Source organism: Neopsephotus bourkii, unplaced genomic scaffold (genome assembly GCF_033783945.1).
Source record: "Neopsephotus bourkii isolate Nb327-2 ecotype Australia unplaced genomic scaffold, CSIRO-AGI_Nbou_v1 NB_1638, whole genome shotgun sequence".
In the NCBI taxonomy this organism is placed as follows: Eukaryota; Metazoa; Chordata; class Aves; order Psittaciformes; family Psittacidae; genus Neopsephotus; species Neopsephotus bourkii.
The window spans coordinates 7,384,759-7,405,957 of record NW_026902113.1 but is presented as its reverse complement, the minus strand read 5'-3'; the positions used below and the strand labels follow the sequence as shown (position 1 = coordinate 7,405,957).

General features: G+C 41.2%; 1 protein-coding gene across 1 annotated transcript in view; it reads right to left on the bottom strand.

The window, feature by feature from the left end:
• Positions 1–1,535: 1,535 nt before the first annotated feature.
• FGF9 (fibroblast growth factor 9) overlaps positions 1,536–21,199 on the bottom strand; it is a 29,888-nt gene continuing 10,224 nt past the window's right edge. The window contains exon 3 of the mRNA XM_061374594.1: positions 1,536–4,462. Coding sequence (XP_061230578.1) covers positions 4,217–4,462 — 246 coding nt within the window. The 3' untranslated portion in view covers positions 1,536–4,216. The remainder of the gene's footprint in view (positions 4,463–21,199) is intronic.

Sequence of the window (21,199 nt, the reverse complement as noted above, 5' to 3'; positions counted from 1 at the left end):
GATTTCACCAAAATGTTCAAACAACTTGTATTTCTGTGAAGCAAACTGCAGGTTTAAGGAGCCTGGCCATATCCCTGTCTCCATGTTTGCTAGTGTACCTCACACAGACCTTGTGAGAATTAACTAGCTGGGACAGAAGTTGACACAAAAAGGCATTCAGCATGGTTCACAGCCCATCTATTTCTACTCCTATAATCATGGGTAACAGAGCTGAACCTTATTTCTGCTTCTTTACTTGACACAAGAATATGCAGAGGAGAGCATGAGCTAAGAAAATGAAGCAAGTGACTCTGGAAGCCATGCTGCAGATGCACCTTCTCTTACCTCCCACCATATTGGGTCTTCAAGGAAACTTAGAGACTGCCTTAGAAGCAGTGTTTTCAACTCTCTTGTATTTGTATGTTTATTAAACACATCTTTTTCTAGGGGAATAATAGCAATGCTTGACCTTTTACACCAGAGTCCCATCTCCAGCCTGCAAGATGTTACCCAGTCCCTTATGAAAGGTGTCAGGCTTTTAGCTTCCAGTTGGCAGGCAATTAAAGTTCTGCACTATTTGGTAACAATTTAAGACCATTTTCCTCTGATTTTTCATTCTCCACTCTCTGCACTGATCAGCTCTGGTAGGTTTCATCCACCCCACTTAAGTTTGGGAGCGCTGCCTGACACCTAATCAGATGCAACTCAAAACCAGCCCAAACAATAACATTGCTCTGGATCTCCACCACCTTTTGCCAATGCTGTTTGCCCAGACAGATGTGCTTCAGGTGAAATGCTAATGCAGTTCTTGTTAAAAGAATACCCCCTACTTTTTTCCAGCTTATCAAAAGGCACAGAAAATATTGTTTTGCTTTTCCTGGAACTCTCTCACAACCTTTCTAGGAATAAGAAAAGACATCTTTTTGCAATCCTATTATACATGTGCATGGTTATAAGAAAATGTTCTGAAGGGACATCAATCAAATAATACCGATTTTCAAAATTCTATAACAATGTATTTGTACAAATTACAGAATTCTGTATGTATTTACACACCATTACAGAATATCAAGTAAATAACACCGATTGTTCTTTTGTTTTTCCCTCAGATTTCTCTTTAAGCGAATTTCTGTGCTCCAGAAAGGTGCCAGATGGACAGTACTAGAAGATGAAGACTTCTGTTTGCCCACAGCACAGGAGGAGCAGCACTGCAAGCCTCCATGCTTTGCCATGTCAGCTCTCTCTAGCCCTGTTTTAACAGAATCACATAAGGAGTGGGAGGACGTCTGTACCCCTTCACGCTTTGGCAAAGGAGCTAAGCAGCACACAGGTGATGATGGTTTTGTTCATCCCCACCAGAAAACAAACAGAAATAACTCATTTTACACAAGTGACTGAGCAGAACCTGTTGTTCTCTACCTGAAACAGGCCGAATATGTCCCAGTGAACCTGCAAGGACTGGCAAACTGTCAGCTCCAGGACCATCCAGTCTCGCAATAATGCCTACGCTAAATTATATGTTTCTATATTTACATAAAGTCAGTATTTACACACCATTATGGGTTAATTCGGGTAAATTGGTTACAGTTTATTTATATGGACTGCCATAAACTCATAACATTTATCTTGGGTTTAATCCTTTCTTTAGAAAAATACAAAAAAAATAATAATAATTAAATAACATGTTAACTAGTAGTAATGATTTGCCTATGACTAAAAAACCAAGTCAATTTAACATTAAGACTCAAAACACGGCCTAGTATTGTGGCCTCAACTCATAGCATTGTTAACCTTTGCAATTAATTTCTTGCTGTATGTCAGATTTACTGAAATATCAGAGTTGTAACCTCCCTTCCTTGTGACAGGATTGTTTAACACTGAGCAATGAGCCCTAGTCTTCCACAGCTCGCTTTCTTCTCCTATAGTCCAACATGGCTTTGCACAGTCCAGACAAATGATTCAGCACCCAGTTGACCTGCAGCAGCCAAACTGCCTGCAGGTCTTAGCAGCTCCAAGGGGTTAAAAACAAACTCATGGGCTGCAGTCAAAGGCTGTAAATTCCCAGGCAATAACAGTCCCTAGACAAGTATGTCTAACTGTATCCTAAAAATCAACCAATGTAATTTGTGTATCTTTGTAATTCATAAACAATTGTAATAAAATTCAAATGCCACATTATATTTAAGATTACTAGTATCACTGGTTTGATACTTGGCTCTCCTACCTGCTCAAGTACAGAAAGGTCACGTTCGTTCAGGACACCAAACCAGAAGTTATTCCAGAACAGAATTAGGTTTGAAATAATATATATCACATGAACAAGAGTGCCTGAGACCAAAAATTACTTAATTGTTAATAAGCTACAAACTTATGTGCAGCTCCTCCAAAGTACACTTGCACTCAGCCTCCATGCCTCTGCAGGCAGCCAGGAGGGCTGGGACTAGCCATGCTCCTACAGATCCAGCAGCAAAGGTTATGCCTCGACTTGAATGGCACCGGATGAAAATCCTAAGGGACAGAAGAACTAGAAAATGCATTTCTCATATGGACCTTGCATGTTTTATTTTCTCTACTTTATTTTGTTCTTCATGGTACTGGGGAAAAAATGCCTCTTCCTAAGGGTTAATTTCAAAACGGTAACCGCTAATCAACATGTTTGTGTGCTTAACATAAAATGCTACAATCCCTTGAATATTACATATTGTCAGCTCACTTATGGTTCATGAATATTTGAAAATACTTTAGAATAAAAAAAAATAACAAGTCTAATACTGTCCCCCTCATTGTTATTATTGATAGAGATTTATTAGTTTCATTTTGCAAGTTTTACTTTAGGAAGGGTGCTAGTATCAAGTATTATGACAGTTCACACTGAAAGCAATTTTCCATAAAAGATATTACAATGACCCCTATGGAACTTGTATAATTTCATAGTAGATAGCCAAGTGCACAAATAAACATGTTTACAAGAGTGATCCTGTTAACCTGGTTCTTGCCCTCTGAAACCATTATGTGCTATTTGTGGAATCTTAAAATTAGTACAACTGTTGATATTACTTATGTTGTTTCTGGCATTCTGCTTTAGGAAAAGAAAAAAAAAGCATATTTATCTATTTGTTATTTAGCTTTGGTATAATCTGCAATAGGTTTTAACAAGTAGAATATATTCCAACTCCTATATTTTCCACAGCTGTGAAATTTACAGCGATGTAGGAAGTCACTTCATCAGAGAGGAAATATTACAGACACATTAAAAAAAATTGAAGACCCAGTTTTCTCTTTAATCCTCTGGGGGTAAGCTATGAAACAAGCAGTCAGAAGTGTAAGGACTCAGTGTCATGAGTGGTGTGCATACTTGTACAATAATACGGGCACAAAAGAGATTGTCGCCTTTAGTACATGAGGGTCACTAGAATTTATTATTATTATTACCTTTTTATTATTGTTTTTCTTTTTTTATCCATGCACCTTTATATTTACTTGCATGAATTTACCACAGGTTCATAGTGGCCTTTGCCATATTAATGCTTACAGAGCCTAAAGCTTCCAAAATGCCTATCTGGCCTGTACATATTTCATTAAAAATAAACTCTATATAATAAATAAATATATAAAATAAATAAAATGTTGCCTTTGGAATTTCTATAAATAAATTTAACTTTTTATTTTATCTTTTTACTAAGAGGTCTTTGCTTTAAACTCAGTGGGGTGAGACCCACAGAGCGATTAACTGAAAAGTCTCTTGTTTAAGTAAGACTGCACCCTCCATGCCTTTGTAAATGCAGCGTACACTTGAGCAGGCCACCAGCCAAAAATCCTGATGAATCAAAGAATGGCAGCTATGCTGATATATGACAAAGTACAACTGATCAAAAATTTAAAAGCGTGTCTATTCCCCAGCATGCATCAGGCCTTCTTCCTCCTCCTCCCCTTGGCTCCTCTCTCTCGCGCTCTCACTCCCATTCATCCTCTCCCTTTCTCTCTCGCACTCACTCTCTTGCGCTTCCTCTCGTACTAAATCAAGCGAGTGGGCATAGGCTCTCCTCCAGGAGGACAAACCTTTAAGTGCAGAACAAAATCAGCATGTTCCATCCAAGCCTCCATCATACATTATGCATGCGACAAAGTTTGGCAACAGTGGAGCTGATGTGATGACACGGCTAATCAATTAGAACCCACCGCATGAAACCTTTATAGTGGTTACTTTTTAAGGGCTCAAGTGAAGGAATTGTCTTTGTCAACTTTGGCTTAAAATATCCTTATATAGTTCTGGTACTTTCTCAGGGTCCACTGGTCTAGGTAAAAAATGTGTAAATTTTTGATGCCGTTTAGTCCTAGTCCCTTCTCTTGGAGTCCCATCTTTATTTAACGCAACGTAGTATCGTCTTCCAGTGTCCACGTGTTTATATAGATTTGATGAATATGTGTTATACCAGTTTTCTTCAAACTGCTCTCTGAATACACACTCCTGGGTTAATTTTTCCTGTGGAAAGAAAAGAATAAGTAGTAAAGGAGATAGACAGCCACAAAAAAAAGTTATTTTTAAAAGAACTACTGTTTTCACAGTACCTCCTTGCTCAATTTACAAAATGAACCATTTTAATACTCCCAGTTTCAGATAGGTAAAGCAGTATTGCTTGGTATTTCATTAAGCAGTCACAAGGGTGGATAACTATGTGAAGCAAACATGATTCTCCAAGTCTCATTGCCCAAATCAAAACAGCAACAGTAAAACCAAAACCAGATATTTTAATTTCTGATCATTCCCAAGCACCTGGATATTGCTGGACTTCTGTAACTAATTGCTTCAGCTATGAGTGCATACATTTAAACAAACAGATAAATAAAGAAAATTAGAACTGCTTTGCAGCACTTTAACACAATTTAGGGCCTTCAATTCTCTGTGTCCTTTCATTGCATGAGAACTCAATGCATTTCATCAGTGTAAAAAGGTATGATTTGTTACCCTTCATTTCCTTTATTATTTCTATCACAGAACCACAATGCAAGACAGCCTCAAACAGGAGTACAAATCCCATGTGCTGTAATGAAGTTAGGTGAGGAAATTCTTCCAGGCTTGCTTTACCAGGGCTGTCCTAGTGCCCTGTCCTTCCGATGGGATCCCCTGAAGACATCAACCATTTGTCACATCACCCTGCCACAGATTCCCATGGCTTTCAGACATCCACTTACTCAGTCTGCGTGTAATCTGCTACATCCTTTGGTCTACATAGATGGCGTTCACTTAAGAAGAAGCCACCTGATAACTGGATTCAATTTAGGAAGGACTCACATAAGTGACTGAGCAAAAAGACTGGAAAAATGGTAGTGAGTTCTAGCATGTGAGAGCTGATAGAAAGCTTGGAAAAAATAGCTTGGAAATAGTTTTTTCATTTGGCACAAAAATGGTAATTTATTATATTTTTCCATAACAAGAGTTCTCACTTGAATAGCAGTCACATTGACCAAATTCAGCTTCCAGCTGAGGATCAATTTCTAATTATTACAAAGCTCTGTGCTTTACAGACATTAAGTTTTAAAACAGTCCTTTGAGATAGATACACAGAGAAGGGAAAATGGAGACCAAGGCCCAGATGCAGCAAAGTATTTACAGCCCCTAGAGTTGTAAATGTGTGCCTGAACACAACCAAGGAGCCACAGCTCAAGCTCCACTGTACCCAAGAAGCCACCATCCATGGCTTAACTCACAAGCTTCTCAAAACCCACTATCACTGAAGAAGTTTGCAGCTTGCCCTGGGGCTGTAGGAGCCTTTGGGGCTACCTCTGCTAACAGGGACTCATCTCAAAACCCTTTCTCAAAACATGCTTCAGCCCTGATGTTTTCATTGCTGCTCTGCATGGCTAGTATGCCGCTCCTGGTGCAGAGCTCTGCAGCTTAGCAGGTTTGGATACCAGCATCCTAGCCAGGTCAAATGAGCCCTATGCACCTTACAGGAGTCACCCAGGAACCATCCTGGTTCAGGAGTGGTACAGGAGTCACCCATCCTCAACCATCCTGGTACAGGAGTCACCCAGGAACTATTCCACCCAAGAATCACCCTGGGGAGAACAACCCCCACATGAGTGGGGAGAGCAAGCCAGCACATCTCTGCACGCCTACGAACTGGGTACTGGGCTGCAAAAGGTCCTCCTCAGTGCCTCAAGGTGGGGGATTTGGAGAGTTTCTAAATTCAACCTGTGGCAACTCCAGCAGGCAAGAAAGGCAGCAAGCACACAGCTCCTAACTTCCCCTTTGGGGGGCTTTGGGAACCTCATAACTCTTCAGGAAAGAGAAATCCACAACAGGACCAGGTTTTGGACATTAAACACTTGAGTATTCACTATGGCAGCAGCCACGTCCCGGTGTGGACGAGGGTGGCTGCAGCTTGCACAGTCACAGGAAGAGCCTGTGATGGAGACAACAGTGGCAGTCCAATCCCTCGCACCCTCTCCTGCAGTTTGACCAGGAGATTTCACTCCCTCAGGGTCCAACTGAGCAGCACGTGTGGAAACATAAGCATGTGCACAGGCCAGCTGTATATAACCATTGCTTTTAGGGGTGTTTCTGACTATATCATTTTTAACGTGCAAAGTAGCTCAAACACAGCAGCACTCCATACTGGTTACAGGAAAAAGAAGCACAAATCTGTTTACATTAAAACATTATCTATGGGCCAGATCCTGTAACCTCCTATTGATAATTGCCTCTATGTCCTTCAACAGTGAGAAACTGCAGCAGCAATGCGTATTACTGGAACTCAGCAGCAGCTGAAAGTTACACAGATTGCAGTAGCCCCCCTGTACGGCCTCAATATAAAAATTACTATAAAAACTATTCAGCTGCTATAAAGACTTTCTTTAAATACAGCTTTCATTACTGTTCTATTTTGTATGAGGCTTAAAATCACTTTGTTTGCTGCAAGACAGAAGCAGATGCTAAGGCATATTATATGTTCGGCCTATAGGTCCATGGGGAAAGAGAAACTAATTCAAATTGTCCTCCTGCTCTCAGAAGGCAACAGGATCACATGACAAGCACTGCAGAAGCACTCCTTGCTAAAAATAGCAACAGTTTTGGAAGATATTTCAGTCCTGTCTTGAATTCATTAATTATTCACTTCATCTGCATTTTTTTTAGCATCATCATAAATTTCTATCTTTGCAAGAACAGTACTTCCCCATGCCCTGGATGAGACATTTTAAAATAGCTTCTCTCTCTGGCAGGTTTGATGGATCATGAACAGTGCTGTGGTACCCTCAACTAGCAGACCTTGTATAAGAGGGTTGGTATCGTACTGTGCTCTGGATGAGTTCAATGGATTGCAAGCTTACAAACTCAATCCTTTTTACAAGCTTATCCTGGTTTTACTTCTTATTCTCTTACAACACAGCTACATCTCTTTTGCCCTTCATCAAATTCTCAAACATTTGTGTACAAACAGTAGGCAAATACTTCAACATGAACTTGACAGAGCAATCAGGACTCAGGTTCATATGCAGAGGGACACATAATCACACTTCCAGAGAAGTGAAATAATTTCTTTATAAGTCCATAATTTCTTAATAAGTCCATCAAACCGTTTCCTTCTAGGATGCTAGAAATTCTGGTTGTAGTCAGACCACTGACTGGAGTAAATTGGTGTTGGTTACTTGGATCAGGCCCTATAAATAATGTGGGGACCAAAATCCCAGCATACCCTTGTTTCCTTGGTGTGGAGATAATTATAATAATGGCTCATCTAACACCATGACAGACAGAAGCCAGTATCCAATAGGATATTCACTTATGCAGAATTTAGGTTAGAAAGGATTTTTAAGATCATTGAGTCCAATTGTTAATCTAACACTGCCAAGTTCACCAATAAACCATATAGGTGCTACCACAGCAGTACTTAACACTAGCTTACTCTTGTGTTTTGAGCACACATGCCTTTATTCAAGCCAGAAATGAGCATAATACAGGTGTGAGACTGGTCCACCCTGCCAACAAGCACCTTCTTGCCTCACCAGTTTAGAATGGGAAAGTCTTACTGAAAGCCAGCTCTCTCTGTATGGGAAGGAGATGGTGTTTCCTGATCACAAATGACTTGTGGTTTCCCTCCTGGCTATGACTTTTAGGAAGTCCCTGTATGCACAGTCGAAAAGCAAGATTTAGCTCTAGAATACAGCAACTTTTGGATATTTCTGTTCCAGCAACTGACTTCTTGATCATTTTTCCAGTGCCAATATTTACTTGAACCATGCTTAACATCACTAGACAATCTTTGTCAAAGGCTGACACAAATACCAAACATATCCAACTGGAACATCTATGGAAAGTAACCTACATTCCTGTGAAAGGGGAGGCTGCCTGCCTTGATCAAATCATTTAATTCTGAGGCCAAATAAGGAGGTGACCTAAAAATTATATAAATCAGATGTTGCACCACACACCACATGTTTTCTGTGAGGAATGTTCATACAGTACTGCACTACAAAGTAACAGATTCCATTTTACTGTATTTCCACACCTTGTCTGGGCTTTTTAGCCTGTTGTTTACCTTGGAATTTTCAAATAATTAAATTGTGCAAAGATGCACATGTCACAGGTATGAAAACCTAAGGCAGATTTAAGTCAGAAGTCTGCTACTGCCTGGTCAGTGTTAGCAAGCCCAGAATCTCTTTCCCTCCCTAAACTTTCCACCATCTAACCAGGGAGAAAAATAATTATGTTATCCTATTTCCAGGTGGATTGATTAAAAGTGAGATTGTAAATTAATAAAGTACATAGTTACAGCCATCACAATGAAAGTTTTGCCAGCTTGTTTAAAAATAAATATCCCTGTGAAGAAACTAACTGAAAATGAGTGGAAATACACGTGCACTGCTCAGAGAATGGTTTCATGGCACTAGAGAATGGTAAGACCTTTATGCTGTTTAGTGGTTGAAAGCACAGTACAGGGTCCTATATCAATATTCCTTTTTTTTTTTTCTTTTAAATAACCTTGCAAGGCTATAACTTAATTTTATTTTGTAACCTGAGAAAAGGAAACCTCTTCAGACCATCATTCCTAAAATGACAACAAATACTTTCCATGTCTAGCAAATGATTCTGTTCTATGCCATTGATTCAATAGAGACACAAGGAAATGTCTAATCCTGAAGTCCAAACAACTATTGTATTCGATCTAGTCAGCACTTCCTACATACCTGCTGCACATTCTCTTTGTGTTAATCCACCCTGTCTTAATAAAATTATGTTTAAATATGTAGTCTTCTAAATAACTAAATGAACAATCCCTCATTATATCTGCATGATGTTAATAAAAACTGCATATGTAGTGAAGAGAAACAACAACAAAAAAAAAAAAACCAAAAAGTGATTTTCTGGTTTTCTTCGCGATCTGCCAAGAAACGCACGCATTTTACATGAAGTTTGCCCTTCCCATGCTGTAATGTAAACAGCCTCTAGAACATACAGTGTTCAGCTAATAATTAACACTCATCCAGAGTTATCATAATAAAGGTGTAGTTTAGCATTTGCTGTGGTGTTGTCAGATCTCCCATGCTAAGCCTGTTAGTCTCCGGCTGGGTGGACAACTTCCAGCCACAGTGAGAAGCCAAATGCTGGTGTCTGAGCAGCATCACCTTCCTTTCCAAGCTAGACAGCAGTGCGAGGCAAACTCTGCACATTGCCTGACTTGGTGGACTTCACAGAATTTTCTTTGAACAGTTTCTCCAAGCAGTGCTCTTTCAGAAAGCTTTGTTCAATAATTTGACAGAACATGAGAAAAAAAGGAGGGAAAAAAAAAGTCTGCCAAACGGACTAGCTGATCGGTTTTTCTGTGTTTGTGTCAGTGCTTCTCCACAAACACTTCAGAAAGACAGTGGGAAACCCTGCACACCCAGAAGAAAGACCAAGACAATAGCCACATACCCACTCACACGAATTTCATATTCTGTGGCTCCTTTCATAAGATGAGGGAAATTAGGCAAGATGTCCTGGCAAAATGACAGTTGGGTAATTGCATTCTGTCTACCTGAGGTCACCTTGTACTTTCACAGAGTTGGAGTATTCATCTTAATTTCTCCTTCTAAATTTATAGTTACTTTGTATAAAGTTCTTATTATACATAAACCCCCAATTAGGAAAAAAAAAGTGTGACTGTTCTGCTGGCATGGAGGAGTTATGAGATTAACATCTTTCACACAAAAAAGCTTGCAAAGTCCCTAAGACCCAGCAAAACCTGGTTCCCTTAGGAGTGTTATCATAAAAAGCCACAATAGCTACACAGATACATGGCTTACACATCCTGATGAAGGCAACAGAAAAGCAGAGCTTCCTGAACAAAGCAAGAGGACTCCAACATCAAGAATAAAATCCCAAGAAATCATCAGTGCATCAGGGATTTAATTGCTTCTCCCCTTTGTCCCATTGCTCCTTTATTGACTCCGTTGCTATCCACTCCACCATGAACCTCCTCTGGAGGGACCAGACTGGAATCCAGCACTACGCTATCACAGGGTTGTTTACAAAGCTCTTCTGACATGAGGTGCAGGAGGACGAGGTGCCAATCGGATCTCCATCCATTTTTGCCACTGCCAATTCTACAGTTTACAGTCTTACTGATATCCACTCCTTTGAGATTTCGAGTTTGCAGCATCTGTCAATCTTTAAGCATGCCCTTCCTGGACATGAAACCATTATAGGTAGAGCAACTCACTGTGCCTGAGCTCCCATCTGCCAGCACAGACTGCCTACCAGCAGCCATGCTTGGGTCTGCAAAGGCTTGACTCAGATCTGCCCAGCCAAGTGCATTAGATGAAAACATGTTTTCACCTAACACCTAAGGTCTGCTCGTGCTGCTGTTGGGAGTCATGACAAAGCTCCAGGGACAGGCTTCAGGTCACGTAAGCTGTCACAACACCATTTTTTTGGAAGCTGAAGAGCTTCCTTCCCTCTCTGTACCACAATGAAGCAGGACTGGGACAAATTCAACTCTTAAATGGCAAACAAGCAGGTGTGTTCCCCTCCCTCCTGTGCCAGCAGGCCTGGGCCCACACTGTGCCATTTACTAGTCACGCTTCTAACCTCTATTTTATTTTTGGTTTCCTGGCACAATCATGAACTGCAGTCATCAATGTTATCTAAGCATCTAATTCATAACGCTTGGCTGAACCCTTCCAAGAATCAGAAAGCAAGGTGGTATGCAATCTGATACGAGGGCTAGAGCCAATTTTTAAAGAAGACAGAAGAAAAGTTCCCATCAGCTTAAATGGAACTTGGATCAGGCTTGCAATGATAAAAAGGCAACAAATATTTTAAGACATTAAAAGAACCATTTCAGGCATGCTCAGATTTACTGAAAGCTGTAACTTGACCTACCTCAACGCCCCACTCCACAAATTCTCTTCTATCAAAAGACAACGTGTGTCAAACCAGTGCTGTTATCCTCCAGCTACACACACACTCTCTTTAGCCTGAAATACTAGTTAAGCTTCTAAGTGAATAGAGATTTTTAAATAAAATATGCTTTCCTTAAATAGAACTAATGTGGAGTATAGAGTCAGTGTTTTGTCAGTATTTTTTACTTTGTTTTGTGGTTCTCTTAGCACAGAATGCTGGGTTAAAGGAAAGATAGCACTTCTTCAACAGAAAGTGCTGCCTTTTGCACAAGTCAGCAGCTAAACTCACACGCTGAAAGATAGTACAAAGTGGGTGATAAAAAGTACTTTATCTGTATGAGTCTCTACACTCAGTGAGTACCCCCCAAACTGGATTTATCTATCATCAGAGGAGCACCTTATCCCTTACCTATGAAGTACCATCATAAAAACAGCAGAATGCTAAAGGTCCTTCATAAAACACAGTGCCACGGGGACCAAACTATAATATAAACGTGGTGATAAAAATGTACACTATGAAAGTACTTCATGTTTTATTCTTTCAGCAAGATGATCTGGTCAAGGACTGATGAATAAAAGCCTGACTCTATATTTTATTATTCATTTTATGTAAAGTTACCTGCTAGATACTAGCTCAGAGGACAGGGACATTAGTGACCACATTGTCACTCTGGATGGGGGCTGTCAAACAAACAAAACATCACGGGCTATCACATTTTGGGAAGACCCATTCCTCCTCGCTGAAATGCCAAGCATGCACTGGAGTCTTGGAAACCAGTAAGTTTGACAGATATTTGAAAATCTACAGTGTTTTGGTGGGCAGTACAGTAAAGGGTTGGTACTCTAAGATCTTCACCTGGCCAGACTCAATTCTATACTCAGCTGAAGTTGTTTAAAAATTTTAACTTCCCACCTTTTTGGACACAAAGGAAGGCCAACATTTCAAAGAGCTGCTGCTGAAGAAAACATGTCACTGTCACATTTGCTCTTTAAGACAGCAGTGCTCCTCCATTGGCAAACATTTCTCATAAGTGGTCTCTGCAGGGATGACTCTTTGGATTTCCCCTATTCCTTTTCCAAGAGGCAATCCCACCATAAAGTCATGGATCTAGATACACAAATCCTTAGTGTTTATGAGTAGGACAAAAATTATTTCCCTAAAATTTCTTGGAAAAAACACCTATCTTTGGTGTTGCTGTGCATTGACTTAAGTTTTCAGTGACACACGTAACCCAGCATTTGGAAAGCACTGGACAAAGCTCCTCTGTGAGCCCCTTACTCCTCACACACACACATCAGCGGACCTGTCTTTCAGTGGGTCAAACTTTAGCCATGCAGTTAATTTCAGCTTTGGTGACAGAAGTTGTCAATCTGTCTGAAAAAAAAAAGAAAAAAGATATATAATAACAACTTCAACAGAACTGGTGACTGAAGAGCTCAAGGACCAGGCATTTGGTCTACCACGTGTCAGTCGCACACAAACCTTTCAAAGAGCTCAAATTTTGGAAGTACAAGGAAAAAACAAAATAAAATTATGATTTTGTTTAAACTTATATTTGTGTATTCTAAAATGACTCAAAGGATTCTTATTAGATCTTCCTCAGTAAGTTTCCTGTTCTGAGTCCAGATTATACACTAGATGCTGTCCTAACAAAGGCATCAGCAGGCCAAAATCCCTCTTGCTGTACAAAAGCAATAAACACTTACATGTTAAAAGACTGTCATTAGACTGCATACTCTCACAGGCAGGAACCTTGTCTGGATTTAGGTTTTTAAAACCATGAATTGAGCAAAGCTCTTATCTGGATCAGGGTCTGCTGACACAACCATAAAATTAATTGGTGGTTTTACAGGACCAGGTCCAATCCTGATTCCATTGAAGTCAATGGTGTTTCAACAATAATAGAAGCAAGTCAAAATTTCTCCTGAGTCACTGCAGCCTCCATAATTGTGTAACATTTGAAGAGTAAAGTTTAGCAGATTGAAGAATGCACAGCCTGGGCCAGATCCCCAAAGCATGCAGCATTCACACCAGAAGCCAAGTTCTTCCTTAGCAGCAGTCATGGAATATGAATATAAAATCTGATCTTCAAATCAAAAGTAACAGCAGAGGTCTGGCTTATAAAAGGAAAGAAAAAGAAACCAAAGAAACCAAAGGGAGGGGGGGGGTGAAAGGAGGGGGAGAATGGATTTGCACTGTAACAAGCTTTATTTCTTGAGCTTTTTGAATGTGACACAAATGAACTGCGTTACTGCACATCACCAAATCAGCCTGAGCATATTCAAACTGCAAAGCAAATCTCAACCTAGACAAAATCCCTAATGAAGTCCCCGCAGGGCAGACTTTTTTCTACTCTGCCTTTGAAAATGATGAATGGTAAAGTGGGGAAGAATGCCATGTTCATGTCCCACTGGCTCCTGAGTCAGAAACAGAGCACATCAGATCTTTATCTGATGCAGCGAATAATCCCCAAGCATATCTCAGTATGTCACTGCTGATGATGCCCTTTTAGCATGTCACTTCAACATAGTATTCTCAGATCAACTGAAGACACTGAACCTTTTCACACCTCCATATCATTATCACGGCTAGCTCCAGAAACATTCAGGGCTGCAACTGGGGAGCTACACAACTGCAAAGAAATTAATCTGAAGACATTCAAACTGAACATGCCCTGCACTTGCTTGCTGGGTAGGATTTGGGTTTGTGATGCAGTTATGCCATTTAACAACTACCCGCTGTGGACAGTGCAGTGCTCAACGCCTCTCCCACCCCACACTGCAGCTGATTCCCCCCACTGAGCATTGGTGTCTGCCCACAAAGGCAACAAGCCAGTTCAGGAAGCTAAACAAGCAGAGAAGCAACCCTGCAAAAAAGCAACTCCAAGCTTTCTTCTGTGGCTTTGCTTCCCTAAATTAGCCTTCTGACAGGTCAGACGAGTCCTGCTGTTGCAGCAAGGAAGGAAGCAGAAGCACAGAGTGGAGGCAGAAAACCAGGACTGCCCTTTATGGAATGGCGTTTCTGCAAGGTGGCAGATCACCTTGGCTGCCTCCTCAAGCAGCACCTCCAATCCCCTGGTTTTGTAAGAACAAAAAATTCTTTAACTAGGGGAAAGCAATTACTACATTAAATTATGGCTTGAGGAGGATCTCGCTTTACCAAAGCTTAGCTTTATACACACATACACATGCACACACACATATATATATAATTTAGGTAGGAGATATTCTTACACTTTCCTGTCCCAGGAACATAGTGAGAATCCAAGTTCAGCACAGAATTGCACACCAAGATATAGAGATCACTGAGAGTTTTCTCTCCTATAAAATGATCCTCAGACTTAGTAAGCATCTGGAATGAAGTCCTCTGAGGAAAATCAAAGACCTGAGGAAAACTGTAGCCTCTATCCCACAGAACACTATCAGCAGGTGTCTGTCTCTCTTTGGTGACAGGTGTTCTAATCTGTGAAATTCTGGTTTAAAAAACAGACTGAGGTTTAAAAAGACCACAATAGCTGCATTTTCTCACGGAGCTTTTTCCCATATTACCTGTGTTAAATGTGTGGATTCACCTGTCAATTCTTCCTTCACCAGTAGTCACATCTCAGAATGCCTTTATTTTCTGCAAAGTCCTTCATACCTTACTGAGTGGGTTGCAGTTTATGCTCTCATCCTCAGCCTGAGAAGAACCATTTACAGTACTCAGCTTTCAGCAAGGTTGCTATCCAGATTTAGAGAGAGACTATCTGCAGAGGTGAAGCAGATGAGGTTCTAGACAAATTTGCCCAAGTAGCTGATGTTTCAGGGCTTTTGTTGGACCTATGCCTTCCACACAGAAGGCTTCCACAATTATGAAGTTGTCTCCTACCGTACAGTGCAGGGGAAAAGCATTTATGCTTCATCTCCCCCCTCCCTGCAAAAATTCCTCAGGCCAGCTCAAAATCGCACTTCCTCATGACCTGACAGTTCCTCATAATCCAACTTAAGCTTTCTTCTGACCCATTCAAACCAATTCATTCTTGTCCTCTATTTCAAAGACTTTTTCTTTCCTTGGTATTAGACTTCAATGCATTGACAGAGACCAAGAGCATACCCTCTGTTTTCATTCTGCATGCTAAATAAGCCAAGACTTTTAGACTTCATCATTTGATAGTCTTTTCACCCTTCTGATCATCCCATTAAGTCCTTCCTGCACCTGTTTCAGTTTCAATTCATCTTCTTTAACACAAGTGACCAACTGTACTTTGCATTTAGACTGGATTCTTCCAGAGCCATAAGCAGTGGCACCAACTGAGCTCTTCCTGAGCCCCATGCGTGAACATTTTGGGTACTTTAGATCAGCAAGCCTTTTCTGTGAGTCTGCCTTCTGTCTGCCTTCCCAATTTTGCCAAAATTTCAGTAACACGCTACTACTTTTTTTATGGCAAGATGTTTAATGCCCCTAATAAAAGCAGGGAATAAAACCAGTCCAAGGACCAATCCATAAAAACTCCACTAATATCTCCACTCTCCACTAAGCTCCACTCAGTCTAATACTTTTCAACACACCTTATTGCTGTCTTCTCTCAATTTTTTCACCATCTATCACACAAGTGCTCTACTGACACCCATTTTACCCACTGTAGCGAATGCTCTCTTCTATGGGTCATACCTAACACAGCCTTGCAGATTAGCAAAACCGTATTTCCTGTTTCTAGAAAAAGAAATTCCTACCCAAAATAAAATACTAGGCTTGCCTGAAACTATTTATCCAGCTTCAATAAACCCATCTTGCACACACTTCCAGGTCCTCCTCTACTCTTGCATTTAAAACTGTGCTCTTGCGCCCCAGGCACAATCCTCGTCAGGCTGATAACCCTCCAGCTTCCTAGGTCATGCCCCAGCCAATCACAAACCACACAGCTATGGGACGACAAACACTCAAGGCTGGCAAACACCTGCATTGCCTTGGAGGGAAGTAAACCCTCCCTCTCCCAGGATTGCTCTCACTTCTGCATTGCATCTTGCAGTGGCCTAGGAGGGGACCACAGTGGCCAAAGACAGCCTTTCAGTTTGGCCAAGTTATTTTCCAGTTCCCCACTTCAGTTCACCAAGTAGCAACAGAAATGTTTGTGACAACAGAAGGGAGGAGATTTATGGGTGGGGGGAAAATAGCCTCTTCTTTTAACAGTGATGTCAGCTGTCCCTGCTCCCTTTGTTCATCACACAACAGGGAATCCCCCAGCCCCACATTACCACCAAGGAGTCTACCAGAAATACCAGCTAACCCAGTTAGCAGCCACGTTCTGACCATATTGCATTTACGCTCCCACCTGAATGCACCATGTTTGTAAAGACTCCTGTTCCCTTTCCAATTATATACCTTAAAAAGTTTTTGCCTTATATTTTAGTGTATATTTTAGGGGCCCAGTAAGCTTTATTGTCGCAATTCCCACTTTAACTCAGCACTTTTACACCTCTAAGATGTGCCTTTCTACAACCTGCCCATCTCCCATTCCTCACAGACCCTCTTCCAAGTACCCACAGCCTGTTAGTCTCCAGATGTTTGCCAGCAGTTTCACCCTTGCTGGGATACCATTTTCACAGGATTTCTGCATCTCTGACAAGGTTTCACGTTTCCTTCACATTCAGAACCATAAGCACCTTTTTGAACCGGGTCTCTTTAGACCTCAAAGTATGCCCTTTAGAATTAGCTACAGGCCTCCTTCTTGCAACTTGTCTGCTTAAAGCAGATTTACTCAGGAAGACACAAATCACTATTTCTGCTAAAAGACACCACTGGGTTTTTGATCACAGGAGTGCCAGTTTCTCCTGAGCAGCACTACTCATGTGGAAAGCCTGACCACTTTTGGAAGCCCAGACCCCCAGGAACTGCCCTCTGCCCTTCACCATTTGTACCATTTACCAAAAGGCATTTTACTATTTTACAAACAAGTAGAAGGATATTAAACCTGCTGCTGTAACAATTACCCCTCCTGGGATCTGACCATTCTCAGCCTAGAAGTTTGCGCTTTCACACAGGAAATCTGCACTTAATTCTCCCTTTGGAGGGAGTTCTGTGCCGCAACTGTTGTGCTTCCAGGCTCATCTCACCAATAGGTACCTGTGTGTACACTGACAGATAATCAGATTATTAAAAAAAGCCCAATCAATCTGAGGCATATTCAGTTGCTTTAGATCAGAGGTGTTTAACACTAACAGGAAAGTGTGAATAACACTGCAGGGTAATTTATTTATCTATCCTATTCTTAGATATCTGTAGTGGCTGTATACCTGACCCAAATGCTGCTCCCAACATGCACCTTCAACCTGTTTTTTCTTCACACTGTTTCTGTGCACCTTGACCTACCATTTGAAGGGCTGAACAATTCCCTTCCCTTATTTGCACAGGAACATAGAATATATTTTTAGAATGCAGCTAAACAAATCCTTACCTACACCAACCAATTTTCAGTAAACTATGAAAAATTGTCCCTTTTTTGTCAAAAGAATTTCTGTTTGGCTGTCTTTGTAGCCGTGTAGTCCTTCCAGGACTGTGGAGACCCAAACAAAAGTACAAAGCACTGCAGGTGCAGCCCTGCTGGGACAATAAAGTGGCATTATCATCGCCTCCCTGCACTCTTACTGGGAAAACATGTTTCTTCAAGGACAGTACTCTTTCTCTCTCTTGTCTCCTCCACCCTCTCCCCAGTAGTTTTAAGAGCAAAAGGCAGGTTTAGTGTCCCAAAAACATTTGGACAAACAAGTTTTCAGTTGATTTTTTGAAGGACAGCAATTTATTACCCTGTTATAAGCAGTCCTAAATCTCACTTTGCTGCACACACCCTGTAAGTCTGAAACCCAGAGGTGAGGAGCGTCCCTTCCTGACTCCAGATCTGGGCTCTTTGGCTCTTTCCCAGCTGCTCTATGGAAACATGAAGCCTCTCCCTCTTCAATCCTCTCTCCTCTCCTTCCAAGCACTGCTAGCCCTCTCCCCCTTCCCCAACAACTCCACCATATGCACTCCTGCCTTCCTCATCCCTCTCTGCACAGCTCCCCTTGTAGATGCTCCAGATCTTCCAACTCCCAGTTTCCTTCTGAGCATCCAGCTTGAGCTGCCTTTTGCCACCTGCCAAGGACGCAAGGAGCAATGGAGACACCAGCATCACTGCCTGCTGTTAATATTCCCAAGGGCAGCAGTACAGGGCAGCATGAAGGTGGGACAGCACATGAAAGTCCTAGGACTTATGAGAAAGACCTCCCTCACTCTGTGGCATGGCACCGAGGAGAATAGTTAAGACATATTTGCTAACTTTTGCCAGAGATGTTGGCAAGAACCATTTGGCACCCTGGAAGGAAAAGGGTCTTTGTGTCTTGTCTTGAAACCCTTCGGATCCTATCTGTAGTTTCCTCTTCTCCAGTGACAAGCACAGTAGCTGTTTTCAAACACGATGCATCACAGCTGCAGGCTGCAAAGGGAGGGCAAGGTAGAGGGAGAGCAGGAACAGAGCAAGACAGGAGGGAAAGGTGTCACTAACCAGCCTCCAAGACATCCCTACGTAGCTACCACTGGCTTTGCTGCAGCACCATATACATGTACCTTCAGCTTTCCCTGGCTAAATCTGTGGGATGAGGAGGAATCTGACAACAGCCACCCTATGTTATACATCACTGCCTGAGAGCAGCAGGAGTGTCACTGTGCTCTTTTAACCAGAAAATGCAGTAGGAACTGCTATAAGAGTGGCAAGTTGGGAAGAGACTGTCAAGCATCTAATCTAGGAGGAAAGCAGCACTTTGAGAAGGCCAGTGGGAACATGTCTGGATGAAGATATGCTGAAACTGTCTTTACTGATGCCTTTCATGAAAATTGGCAGCAAACACCCATCCTGGCTGCTCTGCTTCACCATATGTCCCATCTACAGTGGTACCACAAATATGCTGGGAAAAATCTTCCTGTGCCAAATGTTTCAAGTACAAATATGGAATGATAGAAGTCTTTTAGGATGCTGATTTGATTCACACCTAACATATTTTTCATGCAGCAATTTGAATATAAATATGATAGTGTCATAGACACAGGGCATTCATTCTGGCAGCATCAAGTGCTGCAATACTGAATGCTTGCAGAAACACACCTGTTTAGATCCAAAATGCTATTGTAGAGCAGGACCAGGCATTTCTTAGGCTGCTAAGAAAAGTTTCCCACCTTAGACAACACGCTTGCAGCCTCTTAAGTGTACCAGCTCCATGACAAAACTGGTGCTATTGACAGCCCTGAGCGAAGAAACCAAGACACAGGGACCCAACTCCTGGTACAGGCAACACAAGGACAGATTGCTGGCACTACAGAACAGTTCAACTCAAGTGACTGCTCCACTTAATTCAGGTGAAAAACTTGAACCTCAGCTTATGGCTTATCAGTCTCAAAACTAATTTCAGTTAAACTGATCTCTCTCTCCAGAAAGGTAATTCTGTGTTGGACTGTGCTTGCTTCTGGTTCAAACCACAACATGTATTCCCATCACAGGACTTTATTTTCAATTAATTGCATTTTCTTGACCAAAACCAAGCACAAAACACTGTCACTTAAAAATGTCCAGCCAGTTCTCATGAAAACCTGCTCTGAGACCTGCTTATCTCAGTGTTTCTATGAGAGCTGACAGTTGCTGAAATATAGGCACTAGGATTGCTAGTGTTGACAGGGCTTTAAAGCATCATCACACTGAGTAGCCATTAGAGGTTATATTTCATTTGAAGTAATGTAATTCAATTACCATCACTCTTTAGTATGTGCCATCTCTGGAGGCTGACAATAATCCATATCATCCATCAGATTTTAACCTGAACTTTGCATCCTGGCCCTGTAGATTGCCAGTTCTCCATTATGAATGGCTTCATATTTTTAGTGTCATTTCTTAGGGAAAAAAGGTTATCCAATTATATTATACATCCATCTGACTGCTTGTCTGTTCTTCCCTAGCTTTTCAACCAGTTTCAACCAGGAGGCAAAGGTCTTTAAGAAAATTAAGTTCCTATCAGTTTTGAAACTAATCAGAGGCAGAGTAAAGAAGAGACGTTTGCAGGTCCCACTTGGGAGTGATGAGATAGGCAATCCCTGCAAACTGAGAATCTAGTGTGCAGGGACACCTAACACTGTCTCTTTCTCATACAAGAAACACAAAAGCCTGAGAAATTTGTGTTACTGCAGGGACTAAAAGTCAGGGAGACCCACATCTTGGACTGTGAGACACAAAACCCTAGGAAAGCAGGTTCCCTTAGAACTGCTGTTTATGGAACAACTAGTTTGTTAATACAGTAAGCTTAGTAATTTACAAATAATTTCTTGTGCATATTTCCTGGCAAAGAATGTTTTGAGTAATTCACTCGGACAGTCAACCATATTGCAAACACAAAATATAAACTTCACAGAAAAGTGATGTAACATTTGTTTTTCCAAATCTATGCATTTGAGTTCTATCAATACCCACATTTTCTTTTTCTGAATAACTGAAGTGCAGAGTAACTGATTTATTATGTTTATCTGTTTAAATTATTACTCTTATTGATGATTATCAACATTACTGATTCATATTACTGTTGCTGTTCTGCCTTCTTGCTGCCTGAGCTATAAAAGTACTTGTGACTTCACCAGTTCTTTATCCCATTCATCAGCTGCACAAGGACTGTGAATTACAACAACTTACTCACTCTTCACAGGCAACTTCTTCACATTTGTTGTTGTATTCATTTGCTTTTTCTCTTCCTCTCCATCTTTCCAACCTTTTCCTCCTCCATATTGCCATTTAGTAAAGGCTTTTCATTGGCCTTTCTCACTCACTGGTTCTCACCATCTCTG